Here is a 25,809-nt window from a genome sequence, read left to right as displayed (position 1 = left end):
AAAAAAAAAACGAAAACGTAGCCGACCGTTCTGAAAATGTTTAACCGCGCATTCCGATGTGTGCGCTAGGTTTGGTATGGGGGGTTAAATTACGCTCCTGCGCAGAGAGCTCCGCGAACTCCCTTCACCCCTTGCGCGACCGCGTCTCCTCCGGGCAGCGCGCGCGTTCACCACTCTCCTCTCCAACGTTCTCCGCTCTCCTCGTCGCCGGCGAACTCCTCGTCGTCGTTGCCGCCGCCGCCGTCGTCGTCGTCGTCGTTTGCTGCCGCGCGCACAGCAGCGGCGAGTCAGCGGCTTCACCTCCTCCTTCAGTCTTCTCTCGCCGGCCGTTGGCAGAGGATCCCCGCATCGATCGCGTTCTCCGCGCTCGTAGATCTTTTTCCCCCCGCGTGCGTGTATATCTTTGCGTGTACAATTCACGCGTACGGTTCCCCGTTGGTAAAGGGCACCATGTTGGTCCTTGAACATCGTCGCGGGGCCACCTGGGCCAACGCGATCGCGCTCTCCTGAGAGAACCCCACGTGACGTCATCCCGACGTTGGTTCATCTCTCTTTTTTTTCTCTCTCTCTCTCTCTCCTTCCGAGATCTTTTCTCTCTGTCTCTCCTTCCTTCCTCAGAGTGATCTCCTTCTCTCCTTATCTCTTCTCCATTTTTCTTGATCTTGCGTGAGATCGATCCTGTGGATGGTAATCGCGTCGGGAAGTGCGTGGGTTCTCTACTTATTTTTCTTCTTGGATACAAGAGTCTTCCCCGCCTGAGAGCTTTTCCGCTCTCGAGGCAGTGCGAAGTCGAAAACTGGGACGTGTTCTCGGACACAACTGTCATTGGATTTCCAGACACTTTACAGCGGATTTTTCGCTTCTCGGACATGTAGATGCAAGGTGTGTAACCGCGAGAGAGGGTTTCCCTTCTCGACTCCTCCTCGGATTTCCGAATTCCCTCTCGCGTCGTGTGGACACGCGAGGTGTCCCCGACAGTACAGGGTGCCTTGTATTCTTTCTCTCTCTCTCTCTCTCTCCGGAGATTTGGTTTCACGCGAAAAATGTGTGCGAAAATATTTCGCAGAAATTAGAGTCGAGGTGTGTTTTTTTTATAAACATCTTCTTACAGAAGAACGAACAACGGACGATTCTTTTTCATTTCGAAGTTGACAGATGTAAAATATGCAACTAGAGCGATTGTACCTTTTAATTGCTCGCAGATGTACCGGTTATTTTAATTAATTGCCGACTTTAATTGCGAACCGGACGTAGATCGGAAGCGTGATTGTAATTTAAATTAGAAGTCTAATTGAAATGCTTAGCCCACTCAGTTTTTCTTTTTAGTTTTTTTTTTAGTTCTCTGTTGTTTCAAAGTGCAAGCACGCGGTTGGTGTGCGCTCCGAGTGCATTTTCAAAAATTCGTCGATTTTTGTTTTCAATTAATTTTATCGTCAGAGAAATGTGCAAGTGTTATAAAGTTAGAGAGCGATAAACAAGTATAAATTAGACGGGAATTTGTCGTGCGCCAAATCTCGAGATCTCGTTTCGAATCTTCGATAAACTCTCGTTGGAAGAGATTTATTTGAAGCGATATTTGCGCGGCAAATACATTATACAACGAGTCGCCTCCGCGAATTGTACGAAAACGTGAGGATAAATACAAAAGAGACGAACGGAGAGGGAAGGGAGATTAATTCGGAGAAATTATCGTTCATTTCGAGTGAATGGGAGAGAAACGCGCCGAGAAGCAACGTATTCCGTACGATGGCAGGTGTCGGTGCTACACCTGTCCGCAAGCTGAATGCCCCAGTCAGGTTGCGAGTCGCGAGTAGTCCCAAACAAATACCTTTATCTTTGTTTTAGTCAGCGCTGCAATAAATTACTTCATTTACGCGTCATAGGCGTTTGCGGACTATCGGCGTTAATTGTCGATGACGGTCACTCTTTGACGAATATAAAAGCGATCTCAAGCGCGCTCATTAATTAGCCGGAATTTGTTAATTTTTTCTTATTGTTTTACTATAAATTCTCTGTTTCTCGATCGAATGTCGTTTATACGTCGGATATAAATGCGGATATATCCGCGAGTGTGAGAGAAATTTTAAAACTTGCATAAATTTATTTATTATATAAAGTAAACACATAAGTGTGTAAATAATGAGCAATTTTTGCGAAAAAACTTTTGCGCAAATACATACGAATGTTGCGTACAAACAAGAGAAAAAGCAAACATGTTTAAAGTTTTTTCTTTGTGGAAAGTTTCCGTGTTATGCTAATTATATGCAAATTAATATTTCAACGCTATCGACTTTTTGCAAGTAAACGTACCTTCGCACAACTTTCTCGAGTTTGATAATACCTGTTTGAGCGATCGCGCTCGCTCAAACGTTAGATATCGATAGAAGTATATATATTGCGAGGGTATCGGGCCCATCGCTAGTCGGCGGGGTCCCACTTGCCGCTCGAAGCGTCGAATTCCACAGCGTTTACTCATTCGAAAGAACGAACCCGAAGACTTCTCGGGGCCGGGAGAGAAACTTCGATGGCGGAAGAGAGAGAAGTGGGAGAACGCGGTCTCTCTTCGGGCAAGAGAGACAGAAAGAGAGAGAAAGAGAGAGAGAGAGAGAGAGAGAGAGAGAGAGAGAGAGAGAGATGAAGAAAAAAAGAGTAAGAGAAAGAGAGAATCGATGGTTTCCCGTTTAATCGGCCGTCGATTCTGAACGAGTATCGTTCTGTGTTCGATCCAATTCGAACTATACTTTCTTGAATCCGATGAGAGAGGAGAGTTTACGCTTCCAAGAAGTCACAGACGCAAATATTTATAAACGTAGTTTGTGAGAGAGTTGAAAGTTCAAAGATCTGCACTCGTTTTAAATTCCCACGGCAGAGTCTCAACTGGATCCTCTTATTAGCACACGGTAGATTTAAATATTTTTTATTATGAAGACGTACATCTTAAATCTTACGTCAGAGTTCACGGAAACTTTTGTACAATTTAAGATTATTACATTTGTTTTTCATATATTTTCAAACAAATTGTATAGAAATTTGTTGACAACCCGCGAAAAATGCGAAAGCGAAAATCCGAGAAATGCGGATGCAGAAAATCCAAAATGGGGTGACACACATACACAGACACACACACACACACACACGGGGATGATATATGCGACGATTTATTTATAAAAATAAACAAATCGCACGGGCTAGCAAATCCCGGGTGTATCACGTAATTTCTAAGTTAGTACATCGTCGCGCTTACAACAGATCTTTCGTAACGCGCGAGACATTGGTCATCGTCCAACTGCCAAATTAGAATTGTAACCAACTAAAAGAAACAGAATAACGCAAGATCCGAAAATTCCATGATATCTGTCCGTAATTTGCTGTCGTGTTTCTAAAACAACACGCGTTCAATATCGAAATCGAAAAGGTATAACGAAGAGTCATCATAGAAATAAGAAGATTCTAAGAATTCAGACATTTTTCGAGAATTGATTGGTGTTCGTTTGATGGAACATTCGAAAAAAAAAAAAATAGATTATCAAACTAATTATCTATTCTTCTCAAAAGTTTCGGAGATGTTTTGCACTTCTGGAGAATTTGTTAATTTCAAGAAACTAAACGAGCAAAAGAAAACACGTGTAAAAAAATATGAAACGTCTTAAGTTTCCTCTTTTTTATCTTATTTCATTTTAGTTTAAAACTAAAACAGTGGATACAAAACTACGTAATATGGAAGCATATAATAACTCATTCAATTGTGAATCATAAGAACTACGCAAAACGCGCAAAAGAGCGCGAAACATCTGGAACATCTGTTTTCTTGCTAATTGTAAGTGACGCAAAAAGAAGATGATGTACTCACGTATTGCAATTTATGACGTTTTAGCGCCGACCGCAGGATTGTGCCACGACGCGAGCATCGCCGACGCGAATTCTAATCATCATCATCTCCATCACCACCTTGGCCACAACGAGCACCGATCTCAGGAACCTTACCGGACACCGTCGTCCTCCTCCATGTCTACCTTGCTATGCGAGCCAGTGTCAGCTGGCCGGCCGCGGGCCAATCTGAAGCTCGTGCTGAATCGCAGTCTGAGCGAGCCGGGACCAAGTCCCTGTGCCTTCCCAGCCTCACCGAGTGCCTTGTCGATCTCCACCTCTGTCGTCAGCAACAACAACAACAACAACAATAACAGCAACAGCAATCTCAGCGAACTGCCTAAGATCGTCATCGACGAAGAGACGAACGACGACGACGACGAAAACAACGAAGTTCACCGTCGTGGTTATCACCACCACCACTACCATCATCACCATCATCATCATCATTTGCATCATCTTCATCACCATCAGCACCTGTCGGTGACTTCGAAACGTTGCAAGCTGGAGTCTGCCAGTTTACCGAACAGTCCGTGCTCGGAGAACAGCACCCTCCATCGTCAGCTGGTGTTGAGCAAAACTCGCGTCATCAGTCCTGACGATTTTGCCCAATGCCTCGAGCGTCTCTCCGAGCAGCTCTCCGTCGAACCGCCGGTGATCCTCGATTGCAGAACATTCATACAGTACAATGTCAATCACATTCGCGGTGCTTTCAACATCAACTGCTCGGACCGTTTCAATCGTCGCAGATTCCTGCTGAGGAAGGCCACCCTTGCCGATCTCGCGACCACTCGCGAGAGCAAGGAGCTGCTCAGAAGAAGACAGTTCAAGGACGTCATAGTGTACGACGATTGCACCGACGATCTGGAGCACTTGGATGCCGAGCATCCGTTGTTCCTGGTACTCGCCGCGTTAGTGGACGACGATCGGGAACCTGCCTTGTTGATCGGTAAGTTTTTCTTGATCCTTGAATCTTGTACGGATCTTTCTACAATTCGAGCCGATTTAATTGTTTAGTTAAAGAATTCGATATATCACTTGTCGAATTTACTTTTTTAACAAAAAGACTTTGCAAGATCGTTCGAAAATTGTAATAGTTTAAGTTTCGATTTTATTTTGGCTGGACAAGAAAGTTCGTCAGTTAATTAGATGTTCCCTTTGAAAAGATCCGAAAGCGAAACGTTTATATATAGTTCGCGAAAAAATACTTGCAGTTTAAATTGGATTATTTATATATATATATTGTTTTTATCGCGCACACACTTGCAATATAATCAAGTCATACGTTCTTTGTATCGTCAAATTTAAAAACAACTGATAGTGTCAAGATAACGATATCCGAAGATATATATCAGATGACCGACTAGAAATTATATATCTTGGACAAACTTTTTTACAGATAATGTGCTTGTTTATAAACTGTTATATGAAACTTACATAGAAACGTAATGATTAATCACATTCTCACCCTTGTTTACTTAAAATCAATTTCTTAAATTTATATTAATCTATATAATCGCATCTCTTTTTGTAAACTCCCTGAGTGTGATTCAGCTTCGAGTGTGAGTCCATAAATCTTAGAATAATCGTCTCACGACGGTTTCTTTTATATATTTTATATATAAACTGTCGCACACATGATCGAAACTATCGATCGGGTGGTCGGTCTGTTCTCGGCGTATCTTTTTCTTGTAGCGCGGAATTTGTTTACAAAAAGCGAGAAAAGGCCGCGAAAACGGCGGCGAACTGTTTGTCGTCTATCCGGTCCTCTACGTGGGAGGGGAGAGTCTCTGGTTTTCGGAAATAACGATGATGCGAGCGCGATATTTCTGCCGGCCGCCAATCGCGCGTCGAAAACTTTTACGACGATCATTCTCCAGTCACTATTTCTGTCGCTCATTATGCGCATATTAATTCTTTGCGGTCTCGTTTTTTTTTTAGTTTTGTTTTTTTTGTTTTTTTGTTTTTTCGTTGACCGGTTTAAATTACGATTTGTTTTCGCTCAACTTTGTCCACAAGCTATCTCGTCTTTTTTTAATCATTATATCGTCTTTTCGAGATAAAATCGATTTGCGTTTTTTTTTTCGAGGAGCTATTTAAGTTGAACCGAAAAAAGAAGCCAGAAATATCTCTTCAAAAAAAATTCAGCAAATTTAGAAAGAAAAAAAAACGCGAGTTTATCTCTGCGAAAATGTTCAATGCGAAAAGCGTGAGAGGATGTTTCGAGGAATTTATTTATTCAACAATTGTGCAAAATTATCTAATTACAGAAGTTAAACAAATATCTTTAAAAAAAAAGTACAGATCGAATTTACCAGCAAAAGTGCGCGTACAAGTTTTTTTTGGGACATTCTATATCAGACAAGATGATAAATTCGACGGAAAACGTGCCCTCCCGTGATTTTCGCGAGATAAATCTGCTCGTGCGAGGGATTGAGGGTGGATTCGGATGGATCGAGGAAGTTAACGCGCTCAGGAAGGACCCGTTCGAAAAGATCGCGCGATTGTATACGACGACGACGACGACGACGACGACGAGGACGACGACAACGTCGACAACGTCGCGCTCTCGCACCGTCGGCGCGTATATACGAAGGCGAAAGGTGGGGATCTATTCATAGGAGTGACTCACGTCGGAGATGACGCCGCGAATAGTCGGACAGATTTTGCGCGCCGCGATCTGCGCTTTCGCCGTGTGTTTTCGCATGGGCTATACAGGAGAAATGCGAATCGTATTCGGGAAAAGATTCGCTCGGGAAAAATTTGCGACAATCTCGCGAATTTTTTCAAATATTTTCAAAACACGCGCTAAACGCGGCGCTACAAACGCGATTTTCCAGTCTCTGTGTGCGTGTGTGTATGTGTGACGTAACGCAGATCGTGATAACGATATCGCGTTCTGCGCAACGAATGTAAATCTTTGAAATGGGTTTGAAAGAGGAAATAAATGCGTCGCGCATCGATGCACCGTGTATGCGAAATTTCATTTCGGATGATATTTAATTAAGTATACGTATGTATATTGTATCGCTATAAATTAAACAACGAAACAACATTTTTAATAACTTCAGAAGACAATATATCTCCGGTTATCTAACACGCGTGTTATAAAAAGTATAAACACCTTTGTCGTTCTGTCAGCCATTCCTTTTTCCGTTATCGCGTTGCGCCGCGCTGGCGTCACATTTGACACCGCCACCGTTCCTCGGTTATTACATAATTAGTAACGATTCGCGGCCGCCTATAAACAACGAGAGAAGACCGGAGAGTGTCGCGTGGCTCGTTTTGGCGAGGCTTAAATTGCGCGCGTCTGTGGTCGGGTCTCGATCGCATTTTTCTCAGACGACGACGACGACGACGACGACGACAACGACGTTGACGACGACACTACTACGACGTTGAAAGCAATGAGTCACCGTGTATATCGACCCTACGGCATGTTTACGCTGGCTAAGCGCACGAACAGCCATATGTCAAAATCACGATTGCATAACGGCCTGCTCTCGTATCTCTCTTTTTCTCTCTTACAGGATATTTAGACGTGAGTCAGGCGCAACGGAGATTTTCCTATCGTGCGCCGCGACCTTAACCCTTTCAGGTGTGCCAGCTCCTCCGATTGTGTTCGCGACTCGATTTCGTTCGCGAGCAGCGTGAAGAGATCGGAGAGAGGAAGCGCCAGCTGGAACGATTCCGTTGGCAACAATTGCGCGTGTGTCTGTGTGCGTTTAAATTGTTAACAAGTTTGTTTCTTTTTCTAAGTAATTTATTTTAATAACTCTTCGCACAAACTTAAATGTGACAGAGTGTACGTCTGTTCTTCAGAGACGTCGATAAATATGTATAATGTATAATGTTTTATACTTATAGTACCGCGGTGTAAAACTTCTCGGTTAGTTCGCCACTATATATGTATATATATATTTTTTTTTCTTACTTAAAGTGCAACTTCAACGGTTGCATTGTATTTAAGATTCAAGACCTTTGTCTCGAAGTGCGACTCGGATTTATTTTTACAACCACAGAATGAAGAAATATATTCTTAGAGACTTTTTTTTGCACAGAATTTTAAAACTCGCACAATAGAAGAAATAAAATTTGTTCCACGACGTTCACATTTGTTTTGAGATTTTGTTTATCAGAACAATAATTAATGAAAGTTTATACGAGAGTTAAGTTTCCTATGTCGTTACTGTAATGCTTATTTTATACGTTACAAATATTTGACAGTGACCATATATATATATATATATTTTTTTGACGACTTTCTTTAGAGAAAAAAATCTGTCAAAATGATTCAGTTGTACATCCACATATATGTTAAATTTATATTATTAAATAATAAATTTATTACGACAAATGACGATAATAACGACTTCGTTTTGTTTTCAAGTGTATAATAGCGTCAGTTTTTAAAACTCCACTAAAGTGCATAGGTTTGCATAAATCTATTTGTACAAATGATAAAATCAAGCAAAACGGTTTGAAGATGTTTGTTGTTTACAATTCTACAGAAAAGTCAAGAGAGTACTTCCTAACTTCTTTGAACAAAATATATTTATTTCAGCGGTTAACGATCATAATACAAAAAGCGAACAGATACCACATTTTATGAAAATCTTTGTTCACTGAAATAAATTTATTTTTTTCAAAGAAGTCAGGAAATACTCTCTTGACTTTTCTTTGTAGAATTGTAAACAACAAACATCTTAAAACCGTGTTTTGCTTGATTTTATCATTTGTACAAATAAGCTTTATGCAAACCTATGCACTCTAGTGGAGCTTAAAAAGCTGATGCTATTATACACTTGGAAACAAAACGAAGTTTGAGCAAACAAATTGCTCAAATAATTTTCAAAAGAATTCAACTGTGAGTAACGATCGAAATTAATTATGGATTAAAGATCTTAACACGTGTTTAATTGAACATATGGCGGTGAAAGATGATAGGGTGTTTGAATCGGTAAACTCAAATGTTCGGCGGAGATAATACGTGGAGATAATTTAATTTTGAAGGGCTTACGAAAATCATTCACAAAATACCGCGATAACGAGCAAAAAAAAAATGCTTAATTTGCATAAATTAACTTTATAATTTGTGATAATGTGTTTCTATTAAGCGCGCGATTATAAGAGAGGAAACTGCCTCGGAGCATTTAGAGTCAATAAATGAAGCCGAAGCCGGAGCTTAATGAATTAGTCATCGCTCTCTCGAAAGCCGAGGGGGGAGGGGAGTTGCTGTATTTTTTCTATTGTACGCTTTTTCATCCCCCTTTCCGTTTAAGGGTGCCACACACGAGGAGGTGGCCTAATCGAAGGGGAACCTCGCTCGCGCTTCTGAACAACGCACGACGCATCTGGATCAGCTGTCGATGACGATTATTACGTATGAGTCATCCGATACACAGCTCGCTTTAAAATGTATCAATGACTAACGCGTCCAGCTCACAATCGTTACACTCCCCCTGGCCCCCCCGCCCTTCCGGATCCCTTTGTCGTGTCGTACCGACGTGATTCAAGTACTCTACAAAACGGGGATCGTGATGAAGGATCGAGGAATACGGGGTGTCCGATGACTTGGCCTTTATCTTCGTATCTGCTCGCGATCTTGTTTCGACGGTGCCGATTTTTAATGAAGAGAGGGGAGGGGAAAGTCGCCGCAAAATTGTACACAGGTTGCAATTTCAATTACTATTTCATTCTTTTGCCCACGCGTCATTTTTTTGCGTTTTTTATTTTATTTATTTTTTATTTATTTATTTATTTTTTTTTGAAAGATGTGATTTTTTATGTGAAATTATTTTTAAAGATGTGGACTTATTCCCCTTCGATTTCTGTTTCTCTCGTTTATCTTTGTCTTATCTCCTCTCTTCCTAGAATTTATCACCTTCCCGCCGGCTGAATCACTTTTAAGTCCGTGTGTGCGCGCGATTATTGTGTTTGTGCACAACAAGTGAACGGCGCGGCTGGAACGGAGAGTTCTAGCGTTACAAAATCCCCTTGCATATCCGCATGCTCTTCGCTGGAAAGCGTAAACGGCGGTATTGACAGTTAATAGCGCGACACGTGTCAAACGCGCGCTGCGCGTGTTTACCGGCATTACGTTTCACCGCGCGTTTCATATACCTGCGCCTGGCTTGTTACGAATCCATAAATAAAGTTTGTCGCATAACACACACACACACACACACGCGCGCGGAGTCGTCAAACGTAAAAAAAAAAAAAAAATACGTAGCGTCGAAAAGAGATTCGAGATTCTTGTTTACCGGGTAATTGCTTCTAAGTTCAACGATGCGAAATTTAGCGAACTCGGCGGACACAACACCTGACACTTATAGGTGTGTCGCACGGCGACAATGTAACACGCGGTACCCACTACTATCGTCCGACGTGAGCAAAGTATTAAGGTAGGTTTATAATGTTCGTTCACGGACACGGGACGGTTCCATTCCGGACAAAATTAATAACAAATATAAATTATATAATAGAGATTTTCTCTCTTTTTCTACAAAGTTAAATTTTGAAAAAAACAAGATCAAAAAAGAGCCGAACGCTGGTTTTTTGCGCAAAATTATTGATTTAACGCAATTCTAAAAGAAGCATTTGCACACAGCGGGGTTCGCGCACACGGACACGGATTTTATTTTTCTCTATTATAGAAATATTTATAAATTAACTTTTTGTCTGAAAAGAAACCGTGCGTCCGAACGGACAATATAAACCCACCTTTAATCGGACGTCGCGGGCAACGTGCATTCAAGGCATTCGGTCATTGACTCGAATTCCTTCTGAAAATATCGGGCGTGAGGAGGGAGGGAGGTTAAACTGGAAGTTAAAGAGAGTGCGAGAGGGAGAGAGAGAGAGATGGGGGGAGGAGAGAAAAAGAAATGAGGGTCGCGCGGGGTTATTAGCGCGAGATGAATCAGCGCGGGCACGCGGCAAGACAAAACGAGCGACCACCAACGTCCTTCGAACCCGTCGGAATTTCCTTGAGACTGGACGAGAGAGCGCGAGCAAGCGAGCCATGTCGCGCTATGGTTTCCTACTACATTTCACACGCGGATGAGTCAGTCGGTCGGCATGATTCCGTGGGTTATTCGTGGCCGGGAGCAGAGACAGCGTGTGTATGTAAGCGCGGTTCTCCCCCGCGCGCGCCCACCAATCCAACACGGCCTAAAATAAGGTCCTCGCCGCGCGAATCGGACATCATCTCTCTTCGCCAAGTCTCTCGGACTTCACCCTCTCGACGATGATAATGCGCGCGCTCCCCGATTCACAACGCTCGATGATATCCCGATGATATCGCGGTTGTTCGAGATTATAAATTTGAAATTGTTGTTTGGATCAAATTGGGAAACGGCTAGAATTCCATTGCGCGCGATTGAGAAAGATATGATGATTCAAAACGTTTGTACTGCGCTTAAAAGTGCAACTTTAATATAATATTTAATATTAATTAACGGCTCTCGGTGAAACAATTATAAAACAAAGAAAGAACCAAAGAGTTTATAGTCCAGGTTGAAGTTCGTCTTCAAGTTGTGGTATTGTTCATCATTAAAAAATGATCGAAACGTCTTCAACCTGGACCTTAGGCTCTTTGGTTTTTTCTTCGTTTTTTAATATAACATATCAAGATTCTTTTTTTTTTCTGTATAGACTCTTTATTAAAAAATATTGCTGAGCAACTAGAGCATCGTAATGAGTTTTTTTTTTATGGGATATTGCGCAGGACTTGGTGAAGCAATTGTTTTTCCGAGAAAGTCTGCTGACACATTCTTTATTGGAATCTGGCACGTAGCACATCGCCATAGAGTAAACAAATTCTTCCACTGTTACCGTCTCGATATGTGCACGCGGCGATTAGATGATGCGCGCGTATCTCGGACTGACACTTAAAATTCCTGAAAAAAAATATAAAATAAAATAAAATAAAACCAGAAACGCGGCGCGCGCGCGTCCTTCCCGAATTCGGGATTGACGACTAATTGCAAACACACAAACAGCTTTTGTTCTTAGTCACAGGCCGATCACGCCGGGGAAGTCTCGATGCGATGCGGGTGACAATGGGTCTCTGGGCCGCTTGCGTCACATTATTGACGGAAATTTGCAATGCAAAATACGATTGCGTCAAGTTAACTCGCGAGTTTTCATATAATCGACGAAACAAACAAATATCACAAGATCATCGAAGAGAAGAATGCACGTATTGCGCGTTTTCTCAAACGAAATCAGAATTATGAAGTTTCTGTGAACCAGAGAAAGAGAGAGACAGAATAGACAATTATTTTAGACGTCGAATTCACTTTCCATAGGGTGTGTGATTCATCCCCGCACGGTGTGTGTTTGCGACCCCTGACCCCTTAATGCTGAAAAAGAATTTCATACGGTTTTTCGCTTCTGACCGTGCGGCGCGCGACGATCATGACGTCAACAGCTGCAACAAGGAGGCTTCAACAATAGCGCTCCTTCATGCAGCATCCGACCGGGTCCCAGGGAGGAGGGTGAGAAAGAGAGAATCTGTCGTCGTGTTGTTGGTAAAAGATAGTGGCTCCCGTTGATTGAACGCAGACGATACGGCAATCGGTAACTCAGGGTCGTGTGCGTATGCTCCGACAGTGAGTCATGCCTTTAACCGCATCGGGCGTCGATATCAACGACATTTACGAGCGTATGTTCGACACGCGTCCTTCTATTGGTCATCGAATGACGTGCGATCGAAACCGTGGCGAGTGACAAGGGGAAAAACATGAGGGAGAGAGAGAGGGGAAGAGCGATCGACCGCGGGAGATCACTTTCCGATCTCTTCGAGATCGAGCGAGATCGTCGCTCGATGATCTTTCTCGCTCATCGCTACGCGAAACCACGTGTCGTCGTTGTTACTTGGCGCTGCAAACACATCGCGTTTATTATCGCATTAGCGTGTTGCACGTCTCGACGCGTCCTTGCACGAATGCGACAGTCGCTAATTGTTGCTTACTTTATTATTATACGATGTATAGCGCGGCGCGAGTGTTGTCACCGCGCGTTGCTGCGCACACGTTCTCCATTTGTCCGATCCCGATTATTTCAAACACGTAAAACAGTTTGTTTATGTGATTTACTGATTCGAAGTATGTGCTGTTGAGGCAATTTTTTTTTTTTTTTTGTAATTTTTATCAAATATCGTTGACACGAAGAATATTTTTGTCGGAGAAAGAGAGAGAGAGAGAGAGAAAGTTTCCCGTTCATTCACTTCCAAATCGCCAGGACGATTTGCATAGACACCTACTTGACCTCTCTGTTAATGGAATCGTTGAGCGATATGATTATTTCTCAACGTATTTGCAATTGAAAAGAAAAAATGCATCGCGCTCGGCGACGCAACAGTAGTTAGTTCGAGGAGAGTTGATAATTTTCCCCGCGCGAGTTTATTATGATCGCGACCGAGCCGATTTGTCATATCGTAAACAAGTCTCTCGAGTAAAATGCGCGCGGAATCGCGCGACCTGTAAACATTTTTTTTTTTTTTTTTTTTTTTCATTAAACAGCAATGATTCACGCGTTATATCGTAATTTTTCCCTCCTCTTTTCTCTATCTGCGTAAATACGTACGTAGATCTTATCTCTTGGCCAATCGCGCGACCTGTAAACATTTTTTTTTTTTTTTTTTTTTTTTTTTTTTCATTAAACAGCAATGATTCACGCGTTATATCGTAATTTTTCCCTCCTCTTTTCTCTATCTGCGTAAATACGTACGTAGATCTTATCTCTTGGCCAATCGCACGCGGCGCGAACTTTGTAACAAATTGGCACTTGTTTTTCGTGTTTGTTTGCATCTCGCCAGCGCGGCGTTTTAAAATGTTACAAACAAATTCGGCGCGAAGTTGGCGAGCGTCGCGCGTTCGGTAATTTTGTCACTGCATCTTATTGCGGTTTGGGACACAACGGGGAATGATTCACGAAATGTACGATCGATGACTCGCAAGGGCGAGTCGTTTTTAAACGGGCTACATTGTTTTTACATACATGTATTCACTGTTTGTTCGACGAATTTGTCGCAAATCCACACCCCGACGCAAATTCCGCTCTGCGTATTTTTAACGAAATAACACTTCACAGAGGAAAAAATAGTTTGCGCTCTCGAAACTTCTTCGGTAACGGAATCGCGCGTCGTAATTTTCGACTCTCGTTAAATCATCCTGTCTGAACGTCCGGGAAAATTAACCTTTTGTGGACATCTTATAAAAATAACGACTGTAGTTGGACAGAATGTGAGACTCGCGCGACTTTAAAATCGAATATCTTCACGAAAAATCAATATTTTTTCAATTTTTTTTTTTTTTTTTTTAATCAAAAGTTTGAACGATTCTGCGTCAATAAAAAAAAACAAATTGAAAGAATGTCTGAAGTAATTTCAAAGATATAAGCGTTTAAAAAGAAGTGATTTTTACAAGAGACGCCGATGCGCAATTTTTGAGTGGGTCTGGGAGACCCAATCTGTCCGCGAAGCGTTAGACCGTCTTGGCGAACTTGAACGAATCCTTGATCACGGAAAGACGTTTTAGAATAAATTCTTCGAGCGTGTACAGCAGTTCCTCTGGCGAAAACAAAGAGGAAAAGAAATAATAAGCTGTAAAATTCGACAATTTAACGACTCGTTTGAAATATCGGCGCAAGTAACATCGAGAGATTTCCTCTCAGAGATTTATTATTATTATTTTTTTTTTTTTTTTTTTAACGTTAAAAGTTACAAATTTTGAATGCGCATGAGAATGTTGAGATGTGCGCAGACATATCCCGGAATCTAAATATATATCGTGTGTCACTTGTTCGAAATGTGCGCACATGCCGGAACAGTTTACAAATTCCGCGCTGGAGTCGCGCGACGTCACTCGCGTACGCAATGACGCGATTCTTCTAAGATCCTTGATCGCGCGCGCGCGTCGATCGTGATCTAGCGCCGCGGAAGACCTTGAAATCGCGATAAAAAGAAAAAAAAGGAACTGTGAGTGACGTTCCGTCGTAGGCAATAATAAACGTTTCGCTCTAAGCGGTTAGTCACGGCGCGCGCTCAAAGGAATTTCCATGCGTAGATCCTCCGATGTTTGAATCTTTAGATCATCCATTCCTGGAGTCTGAATCCGCAGACTTAATCCGAATCGATTATCCGATTCAATCCTGAAAATGAATCAGAGAAAAAGAGAGAGACAGAGAGAGGAGAGAGAGAGAGAGAGAGAGAGAGAGAGAGAAGAAAAAAGATGAGAGAAAAAAATTTTGTATTATCTCTTGTAGGACTCTTGCAAGATTAAAATACAAAAAAAAAAAAAAAACAATTTACAGTAATGCCAGAAACAAAAGATTTGAATTTTAAAAACAACAAGAATACACATTTTGTTTTCAAAGCAAAAATCGTTAAAAATTTTTATAGTTTTGCATATAAATCTTTCTCTTTTCCTTAACATTTGCGTCACTTAAATTACTCGCGAAAATTTGCGGCAATTGTTATGTCTTTACTCTGCGAAAATTCCGATATTCTTACGAAGTTTGACTAAAAACAATGACAACACTTTCGAGACATATATGAGATCATAAAGCGAGACGCTGACGCGTCGGTGTGTGTTTCATGGATCACCCAGTACATTCTTCCATGAAAGAAAAGGTGACTGCATCAGTCGTGGCACGAGCAGCAAGACGCTGTGGCGCGTCGCATGACATCGCGTACGTTCGGGAACGTTCGGATACGATTCACTACGTCAGTGATCGCTATGGTGGCCAGCCGGCCAATCGACGCGTCCCGCGGTGACTCATCCGCGAGCGGAGCCTCGTGTAAACTCTTTCGCGCTGTCAGCGCGCAGTCTCCCGCCAATCGCGGTAGCGCTTGATTGTTGTACAGTCGGTGTTCGAAACTTGCGCGTTATAGTCGAAAAATATATATATATATATATATATATCGACATACGCTCGCGACAGAGATTATTTATTTTCTGAATTTTGTGTCAAATGGTGAGGTGAGAGGAGAGCCTTTGGCAAACGATTCCACGGTGTGTTCAGAATTTCTCTCAAACATGAGGATGAGAAAAAACGCGTCTTGCCTTGTGCTCCCGCTAAGATTGCCGTTCGAGGAGCATTTTTCCTGGGGTAAGCTCGAGAGTTTCTCTTTTCTTGTTGCAATTGTTGTTTTCTTCTTTGATTAGTAAATAATTTTTAACGGTGTATCTCTCTTTAAATGCTTCATGTGTTTTTTTTGTTTTTACGTAAGCGTTTTGCTTGGGTACCGGAGCACGTGCGTGACATCATCATTTTGTGACGAGAAAGTTTCTTAGAAAGAGGATAAAAACACCAAAATAAAATGAGTCACAACGTAATATTTTCAAATTGGATTATCGGACCAAAATCGACTCGGATACGCGGCGCGCGCGCGATCGTTTGTATTCCTCTCGTTGGTTTGTAAACTTGTTGCTCCGATTGTTGTTGTTAATCGATTGGTATTTCGGTTTCGTGTTTCTGAATCATCGTTTCGATGATGTCACGGCTGTGACGAAAGAATTTAGAATATTATTTTTTGTATATCGGCTTTTGTTAGAATAATAAACATCTGCGCTCTGAACTTATCCGTTTAAAAAATGTGTTGGAACACAAACAAAACATATATCGAAGAAAATTGCAGATCGAAGTTGAATCTTTTCTCCGCAAATTTTATCGAACTTTTTATCTCAGATCTTTGACAAGTAGATCTTTAAACTTGGGTTTGTGTGTTGGTGTTTAAAAAAAAAGTACTTACAAACTGCAACTTATCTTTTGAGAGATTCCCGTATAAGAGAATCAATCATGTTTTGTATCTGTAGATATGTGATTTTTTTGTTTTTTTTTTTTAATCTTGTGCAAGTAAACACAAGGAGAAATATCGCGTTTCTTTTTTGCCACGTTATCTATCGATAACGTAATAAAAAAACGCGCGCGGTTTTCCTTAGGGAAAATTTGTGCCACAAATCCGGTTACGTGGTGTGATTGTGTCGAAAGGAATTTACGTATAATTCATCAATTCCTGTACACATCTCGTGTATCTTAATCGTAAAAGTTAAAAGTCATAATATTATTCATTGTTTTGTTTTTTTTTTTAATGAAATATTTAAAAATAGTAAAATAGTTTTACGCGCAAACACGATTATTTTTTCTTTACTTTGCAAATTTAGTTCTACGAGAATATCTTCTTTTTCCTGTTACTCGGTTTTATGCGGATTACTCACGGCATTTTCTCTCTCTCTCTCTCTCTCTTCTCTCTCTTCTCTCTCTCTTTTTTTCTTTCTTTCTTTCTATTTCGAAACGATTCTATATTTAATAACAAAATTTCTTGATGTCAGCAAAAGTACGGATTCTACAGTGGTAAACAATCCCGGTTCCGCGTACACGCGCTAATTTCGCAAATTTCTTGTTTGAAAGACGTGTGTGGTGATTTAAGACAGCAGACTGTATTACAGCTATATATCGGATATGACGGCCGGATTGCGCGATTTTCGCATAAATCGCGCATCAATTACTTCATCGTCTATATCGACCTAAATGAAGTGACCCACATTCGGCTTTTCCGCCACGTTCAAACGCCACTAAGTACGAGCGTTATGTCGTTTCGAGAGTATACATTTCTTTTATGTCCGAAACGACTCTACTTTTCACTTATTAACTGTATTTGCAACAAAAAAGTCTATATACGATCTATATCGATGTAAGTTTACACGGTTCTTGTGTGCACGTCACATGTGTTCAATTTTTAAATTTATCAAATGAATTTAATTCCCATTTGAGAGAAATTAATTAAATTATTAGATGGAAAATTACATAAAAAAGTTACAAAAGAGAGATGTGAAATTTGTAAACGTTCGCGAAAGCTTCTTGTTAAATTTTAGCAACTTTCGGAGAAACGTGTCGATACATATATGGAGTGTTTTATTAGCAGTATTACTCATAGTATTATATCGTAATACCATTTTGAAGTCGTGAAATCGAAAAGGAACCTTGCCAACATCGGGATATAATGATTGGCGACGACAGTTTGGGGTTGGTGGCCGCGCCGCGCGAGCCAACCGACGAGTATAGTAGGACAGGGTACACGGGCGAGGAGGGAGTAACGAGTGACTCATCCTTGAGCCGAGCCAGTCTTTAGCAGCCGCAGGTCAGGAGAGGAAGACACTTTTAGCCTACATTTCTTTCTCGTCTTCTCTCTCCTTTTCACGCGGTTCTCCGCGTTTCTTTATTTTTATCCCGCCGTCCGTTTATTCTCAGCCCGTTTCTTCCTTTCCGCTCATTTTCATTCTGTACTGTTTTTTCGTTCTTTTTGTTTTTTCTTTTTTTCTTTTTTTTTTTTTGCGTTATATTCCGTTCTTTATCCGCGTCTTTGCGTTGCAAGACCGCTTCGTATAACGGTCACAGTTGGCGAGAAACTGCTTTCGAGTCTTCCTTTTGCAACGTTTGTTACAACCTTTCTCGAAAATCGAAAAGAAAAGAACTGGAAAATAAGAGGAACTTACGACAGCCAAGATAGAGTTTCGTATATTTCAAAACCGCACACATTAAACGTTCAGCTGTTTTCTCTTCAATGACTCGAAACACAAAAAGACACGTAGAAAGTGACGTTCTTAGAAACACAAAAATAGCAAATGTACACACACACACACACATACACACTAGAATGTTGTAATAATTTTCAATTAACAAATCGAAGTACATCTGTAAATTTGAACGTCATTCCAGTACTATTGCGTTCCGATATCATGTTGTACTCTAGTCTGTAGCTGGAGTGCGATTTTGCGCTTTAAAAAACTGACTTCGTTTATTATTTCCCCTTATTTTTCCGCTTTTGCTTCTTTATTCGTTTATCATTACGATCTCGAGGTCTTCCCCGAGTTCGAGTGCCATATGCTTCTCAGCAGAAGTAAACAAATTAGGAAACGCGAGGGGGAGACTAGCCCTTAAAAAAACGGGAGATTTTATCGACTCTTCATTTTTCTCCAAATCAGATTGAAAGAAGAAAGATTTCTCATTTTGCGCCGCGTTTTCCTTTGCCTCTCCGAGAGAATCTCCTCGATCAACAACTTCTCCGAAATTTTCTACGACGTTTTTTTTTTTTTTCTTACAAAGAGATCTCGAATTTTTATACGACCATCTTTTTGTTCCTAATCTTGAGATCTGTCCGATCTCTGAGATTATGAAATCTTACGCGAGTTTCTGAACTGCGGGTGCTTGAACTTTCTTGAGATACGTGCTTCTCACGTATTCGACCTTTTCCGTTTGCTCGCGTGTGATTCTCTCGTCAGATTTCATTTAAATCACGTAGTCTGATACTTTCGAAATCTTCTCTCTGTGATGTTTAACGAATATTCGATCGTTCGTTAAAAGCAAAAAAAAAAAAAAAAAAAAAACGCCTTCCAATTTTGGAAAATGCAATTAAAGTATCGGTGACTAACGCGCGAGAACGTCAGGCTGGTTGACGACGAAACAGCGGGTGATAGTTGCAATTATACTTTTAAAACAATTTAAAAGCTCGTGAAAATGTACAACAACTAAGGTCGATACGAGCCAATGCACGCCGGATGTATGTGCAATTATATGTACGTTTAGTTTTTCTTTTTTTTTTTTTTTTTAACGCGTAAATTACACACGAACGTTCGAATTGAATTTAACAAATAAAATTCGTAGTTGATTTGCATCTCAAGTGTATGTGAAATGTTCGCATTTACATTCTATGAAATTTAAAAATTTCCATTTGCGAAAGAAATACTTTTAAAAAACTTTTAAAAAATCTGTTGTACTTTCAGCACACACGCGAAATGTATTCACGCGACGCACAATTAATCACTAAATTGGCTCGACGGGGGGACCGTTTCTCTCCCATGCGATTTCCAACAGATATAGAATCGTGACCGGACTTATGTACGCGTGCTCATTGTTTATCGATACATAGCCCAAGCGCTTTAGTGGTCTATGCTATATCCATATATGCGTCTGAAAGCAGCATGCACGTATACACACGGTACATATTTATTCGCGCTTTGACTTTCGCTGCGTGAATCATTTAGAAATGGAACTGCTTCTGAACGCGAGCTATTCTCGTAATCGTCCCACTTCGCGGCAATTCATCGAATAATTTTCTCAAGACACATTTTTCTTCCTCAATTATTATCCCCAATATTATATCTTTATGTTCAGTTGCAGAAAAAACGCGATATTTTAAGATAAATGTTTGAAAAAAAATAAATAAAATAAAATAAAAACTCGAAGTCATCAGAGGGAACAAAATTGAAAATTATCTTTTGCGTCATCTATCCGCGAGCGTTTCGACGAAATGTTGACACCTGCTTGACTCACGTGTTGCTTCGCGTGTTTCCAGGTGGACACCGGGAATTTCACAGGCGGCATCGAGAACTGTGCGAGGACACGCTCCTGCCGAACGGCACCGCGGCCGCCGATTCGTCAACGACTCTGACGACGACGGTGAGCGGTTGCGCGAGCCGCGGACCAGGTTGCCCAGTGTTGAGCATCTCCGGACCGCCCACCCCGCAACCGACGGACATCGACAGCCATCCGGCGTCGCGCGTCCTGCCGTTCTTGTACCTCGGCAACGGCCGGGACGCCGCGGATCTGCAGTTACTGCGCGCCCTCGGCGCCACCCGGGTGCTGAACGTTACCTCGCAGCTACCCGGTTACCATCAAGAGCGGGGCATCACGTACAGACAGATACCCGCATCCGACTCGGGCCATCAGAACCTCAAGCAGTACTTCGAAGAGGCGTTCGATTTCATCGGTGAGTACCGGGGACGGAGATTTATCTGCTCTCCAGGTTTCGAGGAACGAACACAAGAGTAGGATACGCAACAGAGCTCTCGCTGAATAACAACCAAGTTTCCTTCGTTTAACCGCAAAACATTTCCGGCACATCGGATTCAATTTTCTTTTTCTTTATGAAGTTTGTACTTCGCTTTATTGTTATTTCTCTTCTTTCTCGGCGTTAGTCGTAAATATATTGCTTGTAACATTTGATAATATCGCAACAGGGAATTGAAAATTGACGAGTTTGTATTCCTCGACTGCGCCGTAGAGAGTACATCCGCGTAATGATCGGTTTAAAACGCAATTTCCGCGATTACGTCGTTCGGATGGATTTCCGAGCGTTCTTGTTCCGGTTGTGTGTCGCGCCGTTGCATTTCATTCCGTTATTTCACGGCAAGTAAAGTAGCGGGTCCCCGCGAGCGGAAACGGGGTGTAACCAGGCGTTTCCGGTGGACCATTGAACCAGAGCGGCGTTCGAGCGCCAGGAGACCAGAAGAACCTTTCATTCATGAAGGCATGAGTCATGCGCGCGCGCATCCGTGAAACGTAAGAGAGACCTCTCTTCCCTTCGCCCCTTGACCCTGCGCTCTTTTTCCCTCTCTCTTCGCCGTCATCCTTGACGTCGATTTTTCTCTCTTTCTCTCTCTCGTGCCGAGTTTTACTCGCTGCGTGTGCGCATCTGCGACGAAACCCGGGAGTATTGTTCCACGTGGAAGGGAAGTAGCAGTCGTGCGTGGCGCGCGGTTGTAAGGGCTCGAGAAGGGAATGCGAAGAGAGAGAGAAAGAGAGAGAGAGAGAGAGAGAAGAGGAAGGAGCACGGGGGGATGAAAGCGAGGGTATATAGGACCTCCCTTCGAGCGTGCAACTGGTGGAATGCCGGTTGAACAAACCGACTCTGCACCCTCGTGGTGGCATTCGATGTCGTGGCTACGGTTTTGCTCTTAAGAAATTCGTTCCTTCGCTCTCGCAAACGATTCAATCTCACGAACTTTCGATGTCTCGATATCTTAATTTTTTCAAATCTTATTCGTCTAAATTCTTTTTATTTTCTATTATTTATTTGATTCACGCGCAAAAATACGCGTGTACGCAACAACAACATATTTGATGTAATTTGGTTTAAAAATATTCAAATTTATTTTATTGCAAATTCTTTTTAAGCGAATATATAGATCTCAGATTTTATAATATATCACGTGAAAAACTTTAAAATTTTTATACATCAAGTTCAACTCGCTTGTAAACAAAATCGGAGCAACTTGTCGAGTCGCGCAGTCGAATTCTTATGCAGCGCGACAGAAAACCCGACTGTATAGTCTGCATAGGATCCGGGCGATGCAGTGACTCACTGGTGATACGATAGCGTCCCCCATATATTGCATAACCGTCGGTCGTTCAAGTTTCACGACTGTTTCGTTTCAACATGTGTACGAGTTTAACTCGTACTCGTTTTTTTTTTTTAAAGATACACTCGTCAAAGGGAGTTTTTCAAAGAAATACAAAAAAAAAAAAGAAAAAAAATTATCAAGATAACATTCACGCGTTGATTACTTAGAAAATATGATCTTTTGTGTTCTCTAACTAAGCATTTTTATCTTTTTCCTTTGATTTCCGACACACACATATCATTAAATTCAGTCCGATAAATGTTTAGTCATTATTTATCGGGAAAGAGACGCGCGCACATTCATCATTTCGCAATCTGTCTTTGTTTCAGAGGAAGCGCGAAAAGCCGGAAGCAGCGTGCTGGTGCACTGTCAGGCTGGCGTTTCGCGCAGTGCCACGATCGCAATTGCTTACATAATGCGGCACAAGGGCCTGTCGATGGTGGACGCGTACAAACTGGTGAAGAACGCGCGTCCGATCATCAGTCCGAATCTGAACTTCATGGGTCAGCTGTTGGAACTCGAGCAGGGTCTGCGGACGTCCGGCGACATCGTTAGCTCGCCGGACGACGAGTCCGCGACGGCAGCGACGGCGACGTCGGCGACGGCGACAACGACAACGGCGTCGACGACAAGTAGCTGCCACCAGTGCAGATGGAGTCACAATCAATCAAACTCCTCCAGCGAGGAGGTTGTCACGTCCGGCTGCAGCGTCTGAGATCATCAGGAGAGTCATCTTTTTCTCCCTCGAGTGAAGCGCGTCGTCGGCGTTGAAGCGCCATAAAACACACACATACACACAAACATATCCCGAGAGATCATCGAGAGCGAGTATGGGCGTTAAGTTGTTCGCGACCAATGCGACCGAAGTTTACGATTTTCGTGGGGATTGGATGGAATTCTTCAAATTCTAACCGTATTATAGAAAAACTACCGCGACAGGGGACGAACAAGTTTTTTCCACATCGTTTTGAAGCAATCTATTGAGTCTGCGTGCGATTATCTCGGTTCCTGAATCTTCGATATTTAAGTTATTTTGCTTTAAGTTATTAGATTATTTAAAAAAAAACCTAGCAAAATTTGTTTTTTTTTTTTCGACTCTCGGGATTTCCGAGCGTCTTTGTAAGATTGTACTTTTTTTGAGATCTTTCTCGGAAACGATCTATCCAATCGGAAACAGCACGAATTGCTGACTGATTAAGAAAAATGGAGACTTACGAAACACACAAACTCGGAAGAACATATAAGAAAAAAAAACGTGTATGAAAGAAGCCGATGTGAATGAAATGACAGGAAGTGTTCGTGTGAGAGAAACACGCTATCTTCCTTCGATAACGAGTAAAGCAGCGCGTTGCGATTATTTATTGTCGAATGACATTTGCGCGAATGATATAAATATAACTTGTACTTACGACGCATATGCGGTGTTCTCTCGAGTCAATACTAGGGAGGCAAATGATTTTTTGTGCGAGAATAATTTGGCGAGTTTCTCATCGAGATAAGCTGTCGAATGAAATTTGTTTGGTGTTGTTATTATAGCGCGGAATAAATGGGGAGAAAAAAACATTACGACGTCGGCATAAAACAGTCAGTCACTTAATCGTAGGCAGCTTGTATGTAATGCGCAAAGAAATATTGTTATCAATATGAAAAACTTTTTATGGTTTATTTCCTATAACGGCCAATGAGTGACACATTGTTCAAGTCGATGTAGCACGTGAAGTAAACGAATCAAAAAAGTTTTTTTCACAGTCATTTCTTTAATTTTCCCGCTGAACACACGACAACAACAACAACCCTCTTGCGTTCAACAGACACGAGTCGCGTGTATTTGCCTCCCGATTTTGACTTCGGGTAAAAAAAAAAAAAAAAACGAAAGTTAATTCCCGAGAGGAATTATGATCCGCACGGAAAAAAAAAGAAAGAAAGAGAGAGAGAGAGAGAGGAGAGACAGAGGACAGTCGTCGATTGTAAACGTGTACGAAGTGTCACAAGGAGGAAGTAAACGAGGTTCTAGTCTTTAAACTAACGGAGTTACTATTGCAGTGATAGAGTCTCATCTTAGTTTTATTTTTCCGAGATACAACATATTTTTTCAGCCGATAAGTTAAGGACAATGGTGAAACATAAAGACAATATCCGTTTGTTTTCTTTTTTTTTTTTTTTTTTTTATCGAATGTGAAACTTATCGAACGCACGATTGCATTTTCGAGGGAGGTGAAAAGAGAATATTCCAATGCTATTATTTTTCAGATAGCGAATGTTTTATTTCGTGAAAATTGATAACTTACATTAATTTCTCGGTACTGTAATATCACGTGCGTGAATTTTATTTTATTTATTTAAGTGTGAAAGAAGGCAAGTAAAAAGTTTTACGTTAAACAATCGTTTTTGTTTATGAATTTCCTTCGAGAATGCGATTTTGCTGTTAATACGCGAATGGACAAATACTTTATTTAAGTAGGGTAATATACTTGTATTAACATTCTCTCTCTTTCTCTCTCTCTCTCTCTCTTTCTCTCTCTCTCGAGGCAACCTGTATATCAGAATCACAAAAAAACCGGAATGTTGATTTGACGAGTCTCTGACGAAGAGAACTGTTTATTAAGCGAACTGCAAACGATCGTTAGACGATTGATAAGTTAAATAACGATTGCGTGATGCATCCCCGGATGCTGAATGTTGTTTTTTTTTCGGAGGCGTGATAGAATGCGTGAAAGAGAGAGACGAGAAAACGGGTGTGAGACATGGCAGGGAAGAAAATGAAATATATGTAATAAAAGCGAATTGATCGAGAGATCGTCAATCGCGCACGGAGAATGAGAGAGAGATAAAGAGCGGGAGGTTCGTTTGTCTGCGTCTATTTCGACTGCAACGCGGTTGGTATAAAAAAAAAAAAAAAAACAATATTAATATATCGTTCGCCGGAAGTAAGCTTATATAGTACGGTAAGCTCCCTTAGCATTTAAGGATCTGGTTGAGGTCCAACCATCGTGATCTAGTCGTTTGTTGGGATAATGATACATACTGCATGAAGAAAAGAAATGCGCGCGCGCAAAAGATGTATAGTTTAAGAAATAACGATTGTAATTGTGCGCGAAAAATCATCGCGTGTGTGAAATATTCGCGTCAGGTTTACAGCTCAGTATGTGTGCAATGCAGGAGGAAGATATATATATATATATCATCGCGCGTAATGTGTATATATATGTACCAACAATCTTGAGATTCGAGAAGCGAGAAATAGCGAAAAGAAACGCTTTGTTTAACGACTTAATCACAGCTGACAATAACTTCGCGGAGAGAAGCTATCTTGAGAGAAAGAGAGAGAGAGAGAGAGAAAAAGTTGCGAATGTCGGGGAAGGTGAGAGAGAAGAAAAATCCAAGTTCCTGAAAATTTTGTCTACAACGACGAGTTCGGTTGATTTATTAATCGATTTTCGAAGAACGGTACATATCATCGAAGCGTTGCCTTGCAATAAAAATAAAAAGTAAAAAAAAAAAAAAAACGCGACTGAGAGAACTGAACAAAAATAGTCGTAGAGGCGCACGGTGTAGACAATTAAAAAAAAAAAAAAACGACTTAAACAATTTAGTTACCTTGCCAGAGATTGAGAGAAAGAGAGATAGAAAGAGAGAGAGAAAGAGAGAGAAAGAATGATAGACAAAGAGGTGAGGGAGAATTTATAGAAGTGTGTAGTACCTGTTGCATCATAAAGTGTGTGTGTACGTATTTTAACGAAACATTGGCAATAGC

General features: G+C 41.4%; 1 protein-coding gene across 3 annotated transcripts in view; it reads left to right on the top strand.

Annotated features, from left to right (window-relative positions):
* The window catches only part of LOC109858532 (dual specificity protein phosphatase 10-like), a 32,303-nt gene extending 6,672 nt beyond the window's left edge, over window positions 1–25,631 (top strand). Inside the window, exons 1-4 of one of the 3 annotated variants that reach the window (XM_020435893.1) lie at window positions 278–882; window positions 3,875–4,816; window positions 20,228–20,641; window positions 22,385–25,631. In XM_020435893.1, the coding sequence (XP_020291482.1) occupies window positions 876–882; window positions 3,875–4,816; window positions 20,228–20,641; window positions 22,385–22,770 (1,749 nt within the window). In that variant the 5' untranslated portion in view covers window positions 278–875 and the 3' untranslated portion in view covers window positions 22,771–25,631. Of the gene's footprint in view, window positions 1–277; window positions 883–2,609; window positions 2,901–3,874; window positions 4,817–20,227; window positions 20,642–22,384 lie in introns of those variants that run through there. The other 2 variants (XM_020435894.1, XM_020435892.1) reach the window with 2 other exon arrangements.
* Window positions 25,632–25,809: the final 178 nt, after the last annotated feature.

The sequence above is a fragment of the Pseudomyrmex gracilis genome, unplaced genomic scaffold, assembly GCF_002006095.1.
Source record: "Pseudomyrmex gracilis isolate BER0280 unplaced genomic scaffold, ASM200609v1 scaffold_212, whole genome shotgun sequence".
In the NCBI taxonomy this organism is placed as follows: Eukaryota; Metazoa; Arthropoda; class Insecta; order Hymenoptera; family Formicidae; genus Pseudomyrmex; species Pseudomyrmex gracilis.
The sequence above is the reverse complement of the archived record's forward strand: the minus strand, read 5'-3'. Positions and strand labels throughout refer to the sequence as shown.